The sequence below is a fragment of the Ictidomys tridecemlineatus genome, chromosome 3 (assembly GCF_052094955.1).
Source record: "Ictidomys tridecemlineatus isolate mIctTri1 chromosome 3, mIctTri1.hap1, whole genome shotgun sequence".
NCBI lineage: Eukaryota > Metazoa > Chordata > Mammalia > Rodentia > Sciuridae > Ictidomys > Ictidomys tridecemlineatus.
Genome location: NC_135479.1, coordinates 94,569,690 through 94,585,932, shown reverse-complemented (window position 1 = coordinate 94,585,932; position 16,243 = coordinate 94,569,690). Strand labels below are relative to the sequence as shown.

The following is a 16,243-nucleotide window of genomic DNA, read 5'->3' as shown; positions in this document are numbered from 1 at the left end:
CTGATCCAGCTTGTATATGGCATTCAGTCTTTACTTCAGCTGTCCTGATACAGCAAAAGAGAAAGTTAGTGAAATGAAAAATTGGTCAGAAAAAGTACACACAGTGTGGCACAGAGACATAAAATTGAAATCACAGGGAAAAAAAGGTAATAAACTTGGAAGAAAGACTTTGAAGTTCTACAAGAAATTTAATTGGTGTCAGAAGAACCTAGATAGGATGGGGCAGAGCTGATATTTAAAGAATAATGACGAAGAATATTCAAAAAATGGTGAAAAATACCAATCCACTGATTCAAGAATTGGTCTAATCCCAAAATGATACATATAAAAATGTTAACATAGTGAGAGTACAGAAAACGGAGACAAAGAAAGCAACTTTAAAATCATCCGGAGAAGAAGGTGCTTGGTATGGTCCCCAACAGCCTGGGCACAGCACCGTGGGGCATTGTGTTTGAGACTGGAGAGGAAAGACATCAGCTGTCCTCCTCCCTCACACCCTATTGGACAGTCTTGTAAGTAGCATTGCACTGAGATCCCTGCATAAGATTGTCACCCAAGTCTCTGGTTAGTGGCTGTGAACCGGAGCCTGGAGGGAAACTAGATGGTGAACACAGATGCCATTTTTAAAAGCATTTTCGTAAGTCTTTCAAAACTGCTTTCCAATGTCTCTCCTCAATCATCCCTTGGCCCCCACGACATATAAGAGAGCAGCCAAAGCTCTGCTGGATTTGAATCCCAGATAGACTATCTCAGAGAAGTCATTCAAATTCAGGTAGGCCATTTCCTCATCTATGTGAAACAGGAGAGCCACGCAGCCAGCTTCTAGGGCTTAGGAGGGCTGAGTGAGCTGGGAGGTGCCCTGGTGCATAGCTGCTGCCAGCAAACACAATATCACTCTTCCCCAAATCACTCCATCAGGCGCAAAATCCCCTCAACAGGATGGGACAAAAGTACCCAGCTTCCCTGCTGAAGAAAGCTGCGTCGAGGACAAAGGCCACAATTTAATTGGCACATAAGGTCTCAGTATTCTAGACAGTTCTGTATTTGATTACCTGGAAATAAAGAGCATCTTTGATAGGTGTTTTCTGCCTCCCATATATTATTTTAATAATGGTATATTTGTCTTTATTATTCCAAGAGAAACTAATATTCTTTAAAGGAAGAATGGCTAAAATTTGAAAACTATGCTTTCCAAAAAGACATTAAGTTGACATAAATTTTCACAATTCATCATCAGGTTCTCTGACCCCAAAAGAGATCTTAAAAAAGGGTCCCTGAGTAATTTAATGGAGAAAAATCATTTCAATTAGTTTGAAGGTCTTGCTGGAACTTCGGGTAGAAATCAATAAATGCTTTAGTTTGTCTCCAAGATTTTGGTTGAGATAATACCCAGATAAACAAAATCTCTTGTAGAAAGCCATTTGTCAGATAGATGCCCTGAGATGATTGCATGAAATTAGTTTAGCTCTATTTGAATACAAAATGGATCATTTTTTTCATTGCATTACAAGAATGTACTTGCTTAATCTTTTCACAGAGCTACATATTTATTGGATGTGGAGGCATTAGTATTCAGCCTCTAAGTACTCAAGACTCTCTCCTGCCGTTGACTAAAAGGACATTGGTACCAGGAGATAAGTGCACAGAATTGTTGCCAAGGCTTTGGAGTTCCCTGACATTGGGTGAATTTATGACATTATTTAGCAGAGAAACACTGGGGCATTTCATGCTGTAAAGGTGAGAGAATGCACCATGTCAGAAAAGGTCACGGTTGCTTCTTTCACCTAGAGTTTCTTCTGTGGGAGTGTACTAAATAAAAAGCTTTGTTCTGACACCCAAGAAAGCATTTGGGAACAGAAAACTGATTCAATTCTTCCTTTTCTGAAGAACAAACACGCCCAGTGTTTTCCTGTTTTACTTTCCTTCTCCTTTCTCTGAGATCATTCTCATCAAGCTGTAAATTTCCCATGCGGTGGGTCGTCAGGTAGACAGAGGTGAATGATGATGAACAGCTGAGTTTAGACTATTCACATGGCCAACTACTCAAGTGAGGTGGATTAGGGAAACACCAGATTTTAGAGTGGCCTGGATCTTGAGCAAGAAAGGGGTGTCCACCTTCTTTGGTGCTACAGCAGGATCCCAGCTTGACCAGCAAAGCACAGGCTCCATTCCCCCAACACCTACTGCCCTTTCCCTGCAGCCTAAATTCCATTTGCACAAATATCTGTCACCATTCAAGAAGAGCAACAGAGTCAATAGGTGAACTATAGCTTCAGACCTCAGCTCTCGTGTGAAAATCAAAATGTTCATGGAGAATCTCCTCCACAGGCTGATTTCCGTGTAAAACCTGCAGAGACACAAAGGATCCTAGGAGTTCCTGAGGGAGGTGATGGCAAGGTTCTTCTCGGGTATCCTTGGACATTATTCTAAGGTCTCCCTTTCTGTTAGGAGAGTGACATCAGGAGTCATCCCATAGGGCTTCAGGTCCTCCCCCACTGCTACTCACCAGCTGTTTGGCTTCTAGTGCCTGATGTAGATGCCCTTTTCCTCAGTTTCCATGTCTGTACAGACGATAATATCTGGTTTAGGATATCACTGTTACTCAGTGAGAGATTTTCTAGTACCCAGGACAGTATTTCATTTTAAAAAAAAAAAAGCCACCATCAGTTGTTATAATGATTCGAAAGTTGAAGCCTTGACTTTGGAACTTTGAGCAGATCCTATATTTAAAATGATTTCTACTTTCATGCTGGGGTGTGGCTCAGTGGCAGAGAGCTTGCCTAGCATACATAAGCTCCTGTGTTCAATCCCCAGTACCGACCATAACAGGAGAGCTTGTAGGGAGAATATTCTCCCATGAGAACAGTTACAAGAGCTAAATTTTTAAAAATTCTGAATGTACCAGGAGCTATCTGAGCCGCCAGGACTTGAAGGTCAAGATCGCTGAGAAAGGAACATTCTGGAGACAAGGCTGGCTTGAAATTCCCCAGCGGGTCATTTGAGGATCCTCTACAACAACGCATTTGGTGGAATGACTGAGAGGCTGAGCAGAGGGTGGCTGTTAGGGGCAGACGTGACAAGCTGGTGTGGGAGGTTTATTGGCAAGAATGAACAGAAGTCCAGGGTCCTGAGGGCAACCAGAATTCTAGGTGCCAAGACGCTGGGGGAGAGAGTGGAGCATGGCTTCAGGTCAGTGAGCTGCCTTTGCTTCTATCATTTTCCCAATTAGTGAGCAGAGCAGGACAAGAGTTAGCAAGGAAGAATGAGAAAGTAGACAGAGCTTCCCACAGTGCCACCTGGCTGGTAGGTACACCCTGAGGTTCAGAGCCACCACCACAGGATCCTGGGGACACCTGGGGCTTTCAGTGGGAACTCCTGGTCCCACACCTAGAAGTACTTGTGAACAGTAAAAAAACAAAAAACAAAACAAAACAAAAAAACCTTACAACATTGAAGGGCAGCTTCAAATCAGGCAGCCCCTGAAGGATTAGGATGCTTCGTTACTCTGCCTGCCTGTCAGAAGCTAAGGCCACTTAGCTTCTGATATTGAAATTATCAGACGCAGAATATACAACTGTGATTAACACGTCCAAGAAAATAGAAAAGTTGGAGAATTTTGCCCTTCAACTGAGAGCTGTGTATTTAAAAAAAAAAAAAAACCTAAGTAGAAACTCTGAAACTGCTGAGTGCAGTAACTGAAAACTTCAATAAAGTAGCTCAAGAAAACTTTATAGTTGTCTAAATTATGTCTGTAGGTGAAGAAAATGTTAGTGACTCAGAAGGTTGGTTAGTAGACAATATACAGATGGGTGTACCCAAACCTCTCCCCACCGAAAAAGGGAAGAAAAACGCCAGAAAAGTCATGTAGAACATTTGGAAAAGTCTAATATTTGTGTAATTAGGGCCCCCAAAGAATAAGAGAGCAAGAATAAGAACAATAGGTGCATTATTTGAAGAAATAAAGGAAGACAGCGAATTGTCCAAAGCTGAGTTAAAGTGTCAAGCGACAGATTCAATAAATGCTGAAAACAGAAGAGGAATAAATACGAAGAAAAACCAATCTAGGAATTTAGTAGCTAAGTTGCTAGGAATAGGAAAAAAAAAAAAAGAAAAACCCTAAAAGCAGTCAGATGCTCCCCAATAAATACCTTCAAAGAAGCAGCATTAAAGGGGCTGGGGTGTGGCTCAATGCTAGAGTGCTTGCTAGCACTTTGAGGCTCCAGGTCCCACCCCAGCACACAGGCAGAGGAAGAAATCTTACAGGCAAATGTCAGTCGTGAACATAAATGCCAAAGGCTGAGAGGAAGCAGCTATAAGACTGTCAGGTAACTCCTCAGCAGAAGCAATGGAAGCCAGAGATGTTGTGATGATGTGTTTCATGTGCTGAGAGAAAACAATTGTCATGCAAAAATGTATTTCAAAAATCGTGGCAAAATATAGATATCCTCACAAGGAAAGGTAGGAGGATGTGTTGGCAGCAGTCCTATTTAAAAAAAAAAAAATCTAAAGGGTCAGAAGGAACACTGGTCCTGATGGAAGAGCATGTAGCTATGGAATGACTTTTCAGTCATTATGGAAACTAAACATAAATGAACAATAAAAGAAGTGGCTTTCTGGCCACTTTTAAAATCTGATGCAAGAGGTCTGCCTGTCAAGTTCCATCCTGAGAAGTCTTCATTTCTTTACACACTAACCTTGACTAGGAAGCTCAGTTTCCTTCAAGACTAATGAGGGTCCTGGGAGCACTTGAAGAATTTCTTAAAGCCCCATCAAGTCACTGCTAATAGATTGACACCATGAAAGGAACCAACAGCCTATTGGGTCACACCGCTTGTGCTTTTACCCTGTCTTACCCACCGCCTGTCTTCTATCCCAATAACTCTTTCCAACCATCCCAATGGCTAGGCATCTTCTTCATTTTATAGAAGTTCAGAAAGGTTAAGTAAGATTGCACAGCTTGAAAATGATGAGTCTTGGATTTTAACCCTAGACTTCAAAGCCTCTGGTCTTTCCACTCTAGGGGGCATAGGCCAGAAAGGTCCTAGATGGTGAAATTATGTTAGTACACATAGTAGAGTTAAAAAGGTATATCTAAATTTTTAATGTAAAATTCTGTATTTAAAGGTAGAATTAATAATATAAGTGGAAATTTATGTAAAAATTTATGTAAAAATTCAGAGCTTTCAGATTATTTCAATGTGATCCAGTGTGATAAAATGGCTATTTGTTTAGTAAAGCAGCAAGAGTGAGTCACTTGCAGAAATGCAATTAAGAGAGCTGCCTGCCAAATTCCTTTTCCACTGATATTGTTATTAATTTAAATACATTTTTAATAAAAATTAATCAGTTAATTGTGGTAATGTATCTTGCCACCATGATTAGCAAGATGATTTAGCTCATCAAAAGAAGAATAACTTCAAAATTATCATTATAATTGCCCTTAAAATTTTTAATATACATTTAATATAGTAGATATCTTATTTAATTGAACTTTCTATATTCATTCAATTCTGTATAGCAACCATAAAATATGACTTAGGAAAGAACAAAGACAAAATGTTAAAAGAAAAGACACCTCAGAAAATGTAATTTATAAAAAGTGCATTGACATCGGATCAGCTCTTCCAGCTAAAAGTCTAATATTCTCTAAGCTTATGAGAAATTTTTAAATGTGTATAACACACAAGGAGAATATTTGCAAAACAGAATGAAAAGATGGATGATTGATGGATGAGTGGATGAGTGAAAGGGGGGTAGATGGATGGATGGGTAGATGGATGGGTGGATGGATGGATGAATGGATAGATGGATGGATGGGTGGATGGATGGGTTGATGGATGGATGAATGGATAGAGTCAGACACAAAAGCCCTTGCCTTGGTAGTAGATCATCAATCCACTATAGACTTATGCTTGTATGGTAAATCCTACAAGAATGCTACACAACCTAGAGGAACTCCTCCATTCAAAAGCTGTTACAGTGACCTAGCAGCTCTCTTAATTCATCACCTTCCATTAAGCGATCTTTTAAATGCAAACAAAAGCAAAGCAAAACCAAACTGTATTTAATATTTCATATTAAATAATTCAAATGATACAGAGTTTATTCACTATAAATCAGGTGTTCCTTCTGCTTGAAAAATTCATTCCCCTTCTCCAGAACAGTGGCCACTGCCTCTTTAAGCTCTCATAAGCGTGTGTAAATACGCTGTACCAGCATCTCTGTGTGTTTGTATGTCTGTGCTTTCTTCCCTGCACGTAAAGAAGCCTGTGATGTGACATGCTGGTCCAAACCTTGATTTTTTCACATGATTTTTCACATAATGAAGATTTTTTTCTTATCACATGTATAAATCTGTTTCAATTCTTTAAATAGCTTCATAGTAGCCCCTTGAAAAGATGAATTGTGTTTTATTTAAACTTTCCCCTACTAAAGGATATTTCCATTGTTTCATGTCTTGATATAAAAGACAGTAGTTTTAGTGTAAATAAGTCTTTATGGATTGTGCAAATGGTTTTACAAGAGAAATTCCTAGAATTGGAATTGTGAACAAAAGTGAGTCCATTTTTTATCACAATAGCTATTGCTAACCAATTCTCTAGACTGCTTGTGCAGGTCAGACTCCCTCCCAGAGAAAACTGCAACCTGTTTCTATACAACTGCAGACACTCTACAAACCATCCTGCTTCATAATCATAGGTTGAAGTCATATCTGTGGGCTGGAGATTACCTCAATGGTAGAGGGCTTGCTTAGCATGCATGAGGCCCTGGATTCAATCCCTGCAACCAGCTTGACTTTGTTGAAATGAAGTACACTTAACTCCACCCTAAACCCATGTGGTGCAACAGGTCTCTATGCCATTTACTTCCTTCCCACAAACTACTAAATGCAATTGTTCTGACAATGGATTGGTCTGTGCACCATGGACAATTCAGAAAGCAGCATTGGAAGGGGCCTGCTTTACATGTACCTGAAAGTCCCTAGGATGGGGCCTCATCACCTTCAAACACATGATCTACCAGGCCAGGCTAATGCCAGGACTCAGAAGGGCCTACATCAGCCTAGGGTCCTCTCCATCCACCTGTCCATGGCCTCCAGCAGAGGCTGAACCATCCAGACCTAAATGGAGACCAGAGGAAAGGAAGAAGAGCACCCACTCCTCTCTTCTGTGTCTCCAAAGGCTTCTCATTGGAGAAACTGGTGCTTCTGTACAAAGGCAGACCCTGGCAGCCAGACACATCAAAGCAAAAGCTCCAAGTTGGTGACCAAAACATCCCTCCTCTCTACATCGGCAGAGTGACTAATGCTTAGGGGAGAAATAAGAACCTCTCAGCCAGCACCTCTGAAGTACAACTTCACTGCTCCAACTCCACTCCTCTTACAGTGACCCAGGCTGCAGGAGCTGGAACAGTCTCCCTTTGGCCATCCTCAATACCTTCCTATGCCTCCCACTGTGAAGTCAACAGACTGTGGGCAGTCGCCACCCTGAGAATCCCTTCTGCCCACCCACTGTTCTCTGTCCAGCATGGAGATGTGGCCATAGGCTGCCAAATGCTCCCGCTACTCTGCTCTCCTGGGATCACAATACCACTGAAGGGATGTTTCACCCTGCAAACCCAACCACACCTCCCCATCCTCAGAATAGAACTGTGCTCCTTAGCATGGTGCCCACTACCCTCATCAATGCCTGCATCCCGCTCCCTAAATCCACTTCTCTCTTCCCCGCCTCCCTAACTGCTCTGATATTATTTCTGGAGCTGGAACCTGCTGCTACCCGTGGAAGCACTCTGGTACCCACTTTTCCTTCCCTGTCAGGTTGGGACCCTGGGAGCTTCTGTTGCCTCCAGGACCGGGCTGCTCCCGCTGAGCAGTGTCCTCTCTCTGGGCCTTTCCTCCAGGCCCTTGGGGTTTCTCCCACCAAACCCTAACTTCTCTCTTGCTGCCATCAGAAAGTGGGTTCTCTAAGAACCCACTACTGACAGCAGCTACTGTCAGCCATCCCCATCTCACCCTTCTCTTGCCTGAGAGCCTGTGACAAAATACTGTGTCAGCTTTGGGGTTGTGGGGTGCTCCCAAAGGGTCCTGTTCACCCCAGTGTCCTGTGCCTGGCACCTCCTCGGCCTGGCGCAAGTGAATGGGTCATCTGAAGGAATGGGTGATGTCCATTCCACCCAGAAACAGGAGAGATGTCACCGCTAGGGCGCGTTGGTGATGGAGGAAAAGGAAAACGGGCAGCACCACTTCTGCGCGCTGGGCGAGGCTTCGGGACTCAGTGAAACTTCTAGACCTGGCGGGCCCAGGTCGCAGTGGGGCGGGTCCCCTCCTGCCCAGGACCCCACCGCGACTCTGCTCTAATTTCACTTTCAATATGCGCGCGCAGGCGGCGGGGCGGCCCCGGACCCGGCCGGGCACTCCGAGAGTTAATCCGAAAGCGCCGCCAGCCCCGCGGGCAGGAAGGACCGCACGTGTCACCGAGAAACTGATGTAGAGAGAGACAGAGAGAGAAAGCAAGAGCCCTCGGTCCTGGGAAAGTCCTGCCACGCCTCGAGGAGTTATAAAAATGTGGCCTTCTGGGTCCCCAGCCCATAGCCAACTCACCTGCCAGGACCACCTGCCAGCGTCCAGCTCCTGCTCAGGGTCCGCCCAGCATGTGTCCATCAGCGCGCAGTGAGTAGCCGCCAGCGGCGGCGGTGGGGAGGCTGGAGACAGCAAGACCCAGACGGCTGCCCCCGCTGGAGACTGGAGCCCCGCAAAGGGGATAGAAGCGGGAAAGGACGAAGGGACACCTGCCTGCCCAGGGCTCACAGAGCAGCGTCTCTTTTCATTTTGAAGCAGCTCATTAGCTATCATTCTATTCACTTTAGAGACGAGAAACCAAGGCCCAGCAGGGGGGTGTCTTGCCTAGGAGGCTTCTTACAGCTACAGCTATAAGCAGATCTCAGCCAGCTGCAAAGGAGGCTTTGATCCCCCGCTGTTCCAAAAGACTGGGGTCCTGAGCCAGTCATTTCTGCTCCTGGGCTTGGTTTCCCTATTCAAAATATGGAGGCTTTCTCTAAGGGAGTGCTGAGCTCTGGGGCATCCAGAGAGCAGATTCTTAGCCCTAATATTAAGGAGAGCTGCTCTTCAATAACTGGATCCATCTCTCAGGTGGGAAAGAAGTGTTGGTAAAGGGCGGAGGGGGTCAGCACCAAGGAGAAAGGATAGGCAAATTTGGCCAGGGCAGATCAGCAGCTTATCTGCCCCCAATTCACTTGCAGGCCTCCTTCTCCTGGCCTCCCTTGTCCTCCTGGAGCATCTTGGTTCTGCCAGGAACCTCCCCAGGAGCACCCCAGTCCCAGCAGTGTCCCAGGAGTGCCACAACCTCTCCCAAACCCTGCTGAGCACTGTGGACAGTGCCCTACAGAACGTAAGTGCCAGTGTCCCCTTAAGCTCTGCTGAAGGGACCTGCTGGGACAATGCACCACCTGGGGAACTGCATGCAGGGTAGCTGTCAGGAGGGGAGAGGGACTTCACAAATGACTTGTCAGTTTAAGGGACTCAGAGAAAGCAGAGTAGTGGTAAATGATGGAGGTTGATTTGGCTCTCCCCAGTAGCAGGGCAATGTGTGCAGTGTCCCAGCAGCAAGCCAGCATAAGGGGACCTGCGCCAGGAATAAGACCTTGCAGGTGAGGTCAATCCATGGAGCAGTTGGGTGGGTCTCTGCAGGGCCACATGATGAACTAGATTGCCATGTCCAGTGTGGTGACATGCATTGTGTGGGAGTCACATACCTCAAGGAGGATGGTGATCATTTGTGTCCAGCTTTCATTTCATAGGGAAGCATTGTCTGAGTTTGTTTATAGCTTTCATTTTGGGGATTTTTGTATTTTAATGCAAAAAAAAAAAATTCCTTTTCTTTTTAAAGCTGCTTCAATGAGCTCTTGCTTTTGCTGCAAAGCCATAGCAGAAATCCATGTTTCCAAAGCTACTCAGGGCTAGGGTTTAGCTCAGTTATAGAAGTGAGTTAGAACCCCTGCGGGGTCAAAAAAAAATCCTTTTGCTATCCTGCTCACTAGAAGAAATTTCTAGCTTGTTGCCTTATGAATAACTTAGAAAAAGCTCAATGCCACAGGGCCTTGAAGAAGTCCTTTTTCTTCTTCCATGATGCACTGCAGATTGCTTCTTGTACTTCAGTTGTAATTAAAAAGGGGTACCCCAAGTGAAGCCTGCAGAGGTACAGCTTCTTTTCTGAAGAAACTTTCAATACAGACAGGATGTGAGAGCTGAGATATAGAATGGATGCTTTGTGTGAGGAAGCAAATACTTCCACTCCCAGCCACAGCGCTGAAGTCGCGGCATCACAAAATTTATTTGGAAGCTTTTGTGCCTTGCCTTGTCAGATTTGCCAGAATAAACCAACCAGCCATTGCAGAACATGGAGGTGGCAGTTGCATGGCATTCACAGCCTGTTCTGAATTTGTAGAGTCGGGCCCATGTTGTTTTCGTTTTATTTTGACTTTTGAGTTTGATGCCATTGAAAAATTGGACTTCTCCTAGAAGAATCTAAACTTCCAGCTTCCCATGGAAAGGTCTAAAGGACACAACTCCAGGCCCCTATCCCAATCTCTTTACAATCTGCTCAAGTGGCTGTGGCCCAGGGCTGCTGGGTACCTCCAGAAGCAGTTCACACACTTTCCGTGCTGCTGTCCTGAATCACCACTAACATGGCTTTAAACAAGAAAAATGTGTCATCTTCCAGCTCCAGAGGTCAGAAGCCCAGTGTGAGGTGAAGGGACTAAAATCAGTGTGTCATCAGAGCTTGCATCCCTTTCTGGAGGCTCCAGGGGAGAACGTGATGTCTCTCACCTTTCACAGTTTCTAGAAACTGCTGAGTTCCTGGGCTGGGCTCCCTTCCACCTTCCAAACCAGAACTGAGGGGTGTAGTTCAGTGGCAGAGCATGTGCCTGACGTGGGGTGTGGGCCCTGAGTTCAAATCCCAGCTCTATGAAAAAAGAAAAAATCTGGCAGGGCCTTTGCATTCTTCCTCATGTTGTCACTCATGGTTGACACTTCTGCTCTCTGCCTCCTGGAGGACCCTGTGCTTACCCTGGGCCAGGATTCTCTCCTGCTATAAGGTCGGGTGATTACAGCCTTACTTCCTCTGCCATGTCATGCAGCATATTCCCAGATTCCAGGGTGGGGAGGTGTATATCAGATGATGAGCAGTGAGGCGTCAGTCTACCTGCTGCAGATAGGGACATCCCTACTTGCACCCAAATGTGTTCTGCCCTCTCTGGCCTTGATCCCGGCTCGTGAGGTTCCCTCTGTAGTGCTAAGTGCTCTCCTCTCTGCCCAGAGCCTCCATGCCCTCACCTGCTGACACATCTCCTGGTCATCTGGGCACATGCCTGTCTCTGCAGCTGAACTCGGAATCCACAGGGACATGCCATCCTTCTCTTTGCCCTGTCCTTGGTCCATAGGCTCATTGTGGAAAGTGATGTCAACCTTTAATCAGAAAGTCATTGCCTTCTCAGGACATATTGCCCGATTCCATCCAACAGGGTCTTCCAACAGGGCCTGTGGGATGCCATCTGTGTAGACTGCATGTGTGTGGACCACAAGTGAGATTTTGGCTAGTCTTTAGAATACAGGCACTTTGGCAAGAGAAAACAGTTTTGCCAGAAGCAAGTGTTAACGTGTGGTGTGGATGCTGATTAGCACAGCCTGTTGGAATGACTTGCAGTGTTTACATAATAAAAAAAGATGTGACCCTGGGAGACACGTCTCAAGCCGAAGACAAGGAGGGGAGGGGGATGCTGACTGCCTGTTTCTTTCACTGGATGAGAGGTGCAGAGAGGTGCAGGTCCAGGGCAGCCGGCCGCAGCTTTGATGGCACCCGGGCTGCTAGCCCCACAGGAGCTGGGGCCTTCTCGGTGACCCCAGCTGAACTTCTCATGTTCTTCCCAGGCCATAGAAATCCTAGAGCATTATCCCTGCAGTGCTGAAGAGGTCAATCATGAAGATATCACCAAGAACAGAACCAACACAGTGAAGGCCTGCTTGCCCCAGGAACTAGCCCAGGTACAGCGACTTCCCTCCCAGAGCACCAGTGCAGCTCACCCCACTGTTTCCAAAGCTTGCAGGCTTCTGGTTCCCATCAGAAAAAATCTGATAAAAGCAGATACGTTTTTTATAACTACATGAATACGCCTAACACCCCTGAACTCTATGTTTAAAATAGTTAAGGTGGTAGATTTTGTTATGTTGCCATGATAGAAGGTTTGAGGTGAAATACCAGATATATTTCTGTTGAGAGTTAACACCTTCAATATGGGCTTTTTTTCCCCTCTAGAATGAAAATTGCCTGGCTTCTAGAGAGACCTCTTTTATAATTGTAAGTAAAAAAAAAAGTTCAAGGTTTCTCCCACTTGGTGAATTCATATGCTGATGTTTGGTTCTTCTTCCCCTAGAAGGGGAGCAGCCTGACCTCGGGGAGGACCTCCTGGAATACGGTAAGACCCCCCACTCTTCTCAGATGCATGGGGTGCGGAGATGGCTTGGCTCATCTCAAAGGTTGTTGGTTTTTTTTTTTTTTTCCCATTTTGTGCCATCACTCAGACGCTGTGCTTTAGTAGTATCTACGAGGACTTGAAGATGTACCAGCTGGAGCTCAAGGCCATCAATGAAAAGCTGTTGATGGATCCTAAGGGACAGATCTATGAAGATAAAGCCCTGCTGGCCGCTGTGGATTACCTGATGCAGGTAAGGCCCCCGTCTCATCAGTGAAGCACCTTTAATGCTGAGCCCTGCCAGCCAGGGCCCTTGTTGCAGAGAACTAAGAGAAGCCTTCAGCCCCCTTTGAAGTCCCCTGCAGAGCAGTATCCCCAGGGAGTCGGCCTTCAGGATACCCTCTACAGGGAAGGCCAACATGAGCAGTCACTTATGAAAAGAAACCTCCCGTGTCCACCACAAGGTGATGCCAAGCTGTTTGCAGGTGTTTTCATGCATTTCCTTGCATCATCACCACAACAGCCATTTGAGGTTCTGTACAAAGGAAGAAGCTGAAGCTTAAGAGGCAGAAACCACACGTCCAAGGGCACACAGCCTGAGCAAGAGGCAGAGCCAGGATCCCTTCAGAGGGCTCTGCTGCACTCTACTTCTCCCTGCCCTCAGAGGGTCCAGAAAGAGCAGGCGAGGGAAAGCACACATACTTGCATACATGTCCTGGGAAGCAAGCAGAGCTGGTGCCTGGCTATGTCCCAGACAGAACAAAAATATGAACAAAATGGTAGACATGCACAGTGCACTCAGCAGGACTTGCATCAATTTCTGGATCACTGTAGCCCATGATGCTAACACAAAATAGAGAGACATTCACATTAGAGAGAGGGAGAGTGCCTTTCTCATCGGGGCACAGGCTGCAGGCATAGAGGCAGAAACCATCCTCTGAAAAGCAGTCATTTGCTGCATAGTGTATTTCATTGTGTGTGTGTGGGGGGGCACAATGAAATTGTTTGAAAGGCAATGATTTTGTGCAACAGAAGAGTGTTACTACCAGAGAGTTGCAGTTGATATTTCATTTTCAGGATCTAGTCAGGTGATTTGGGAGTAACCACACAATCCCTGAGCCCTGCTGCTCGCTCCTCTGTCAAATGCAATGGCTGTACATACCTTTCTTTTCTTTTAGAACTTTTTTGAGGAGCAAGTGGGAGTACTGACCCTCATGCAGTAAGATCTTGTATAGTGTTAGCAAATCTAAGGCTAAAATAGGAAAATGCATTGCCAGGTTTCTGTGTATTACATGACAGCATTTCCACAGGAAGCAGATCAATTACTGATAAAGTCTGGATCAGTAGTCATCCATACCTCTCTGTTGGAAAAAGGAAGGAGCTTCATCATGTAAGCTCTAAAAGTTAGATACAGCAACAGGTGCCATGTTAACAGAATCATGCCATTCTAGAACAACTCCTGTTGAGCAGCGTAGGGAACTCTCCCGAGCTCACTGAAAGTGCATAGCCTGAGCAGGTGTGTGTCTTCTCTCAGGTCTGCCTGGCCCTCTGGTCTGGTTGGACTTGGAGAGTGAGGGGGCACCATGCCGCAGGCCCTGCTTTAGACATTTTTACAGATGAATGTTTTCCTTTTGGAATTCTATCTGTCATACTCAGTATTTATCCTTCTAGGCCGTGAATGTCAACAACGAGACTGTGCCTCAGACACCATCCCCTGAAGCACCTTCCCCTAATCTGTATAGAACGAAAACCAAGCTCTGCATACTTCTTCACGCTCTGCGAATCCGGGCAGTGACCATCGACAGGGTGATGAGCTATCTGAATTCTTCTTAGGAAGCTGAGGGGCCTCCCAGCCTAGTGTCCTTTGCATAAAAGTCTGCACCAAAGAAATTTTAATGAGGAGTGGGTCAAGCCAGGGAGGGGACCTGGCTGTACCTAAGTCCCTGCAGGAATCTTCTCTGTGCTCCCTTTGCTTACCCGGGCTGCTAGACAGGTTGCTAAGGAGGGACAGAGTCCTTCCTGAAGGCGTTTTCTTTCCCTTTCCTAGAAGAGCAAGAATTAATAAGCTATCTCTGTACCGAGGTGTTTACAGAAACACTCAAGCATCCTTTATTTAAAGATATTTATTGATATAATTTATGTTCATGAAACCATGTGAACTAATTTATATTTATTTATGTTATATTTATTAAAGTATTTCTTATCAAGTGAATTTCAAATAAGTATTCCAGTAATAAAGTGGTGGAGTGAAAGTAATTTCAGTGTTTCTGAAGTATTTGGTTTGCTTTAAGGGTTTGGATACAGGGTGCAAAAGAACTGAGGATTCTGGCGAAGTTGGAACAAATGTCCCTGCTTAGACGAACATGGGCCTCATCCCAGGTTCCTGGAGCTCATTTCTCAGGAAACCTGTTAGACTAGACTGCTTTGGTGCTGAAGGGTTGGAGCCAGTTATCTTAAAAAAAAAAAAAAAAAAAAAAAAAAACTTGCTTTATGGTTCATCATCTGACTTTAAAAGTAAAACACACAAAATGTTCTCCCTGTCACCCACAGTCCCCTGACACTGCCTTAGTTAGATACGCCATCCTATCTTCAACTGGGAAAATACCACCAAGAGGGCTTCTAGTTAAATCAGTCTACTTTTTTTTTTTTTGACACCCCACCCCTACCCCCAGGGCTCTCAAGGGAGATCTTTTTGAATTAGAATTAGAAATACACCTCATCTGCCTAAGAGCCTGTAGAGCTTTTTCTTGGAAGCACAGTGATTGTTGCCTTCTTTTGGCCTTCTTCATGAGGGAAATATTGAATTCCATCCTTTTGATTCTTCAAACAATGTTGAAAAGATTCTCCCGACAGAATGCCATGGTGTGTTAGTGCTGGGATAATCCTACTCCTCCTTCACAGGAAAAGGCCACAGACCGGAAATATTTAATGAGTGCTATCAGGTCCGCCTCCCCACCAATCTGCCAGACCCAGCCTCAACCCTTTGAACTGGGGCAGGTGTGAGTGAGGCTCCAGGGCCTCCCTGAGGCAAACTTGCTGGCTGTTCAGTTTCTCACTGAAGATTGGTCCAATGGAAGTCACAGGAATCCAGGACCCCCCCATGCCGTCCTTCCTCGATGCAGGGTCCTTTCCTTCCTGGAGTGGGCTCAGTTCTGCAGCCTTGACCTGGGTGGAACCTCATGCTGTGGAGCTGCTGCTGAGTCCTGCTGGTTGTCTTGGCTGCAAACAGGGAGGGTGAGGGGATGGAGGTGCGGAGGAACATGGTGTGACTTTGGTTCTGGAGAACTCCACCAGATGAGCTTCAAAAGCAGGACCCACCTCATCACCTGGGAGTTTCCACTTCTCCTTCAGGGCTGGGGCTTCAGCCTACCAGCTGTGCCGTATGACCAAGCTGCTTAAGGGCCCTCCCAGGTGCTCTTGTAGGAAGTGAGGATTGTGCTGGGGCCTACCTTGTAGGATCTGAGTGGGGTTAGATGGGACAGCCTGAGCCCGGAACACAGTTGGCGCCCAGTGAATATCAGTCTGGAATATTGCTGTTAGTCTTAGCTTGGCAAGTGGCCAGATCTGTTCAAGCTCTTTGCCTCAGTCTGTCACCAGTGAGATTCTCAGGAGCCACTTCACAGTATTGCTGAGCTGAGACAGGCAGAGGGCGCTAGTGTGCAGCTGTGTTCCAGGTCAGTGTGCTAACTCTTGGGCTGTTCTCCTGAAGAGCTGCCTTTTACCTGTCCCTCCAGGGCACTGAGCATGGAAAGCC

General features: G+C 45.7%; 1 protein-coding gene across 1 annotated transcript in view; it reads left to right on the top strand.

Annotated features, from left to right (window-relative positions):
• Il12a (interleukin 12A) overlaps positions 1-14,657 on the top strand; it is a 30,032-nt gene extending 15,375 nt beyond the window's left edge. Inside the window, exons 3-8 of the mRNA XM_078041135.1 lie at positions 9,149-9,407; positions 11,948-12,061; positions 12,333-12,374; positions 12,451-12,492; positions 12,599-12,742; positions 14,161-14,657. Of these exons, the coding sequence (XP_077897261.1) occupies positions 9,149-9,407; positions 11,948-12,061; positions 12,333-12,374; positions 12,451-12,492; positions 12,599-12,742; positions 14,161-14,322 (763 nt within the window). The 3' untranslated portion in view covers positions 14,323-14,657. The remainder of the gene's footprint in view (positions 1-9,148; positions 9,408-11,947; positions 12,062-12,332; positions 12,375-12,450; positions 12,493-12,598; positions 12,743-14,160) is intronic.
• The last annotated feature ends 1,586 nt before the right edge of the window (positions 14,658-16,243 follow it).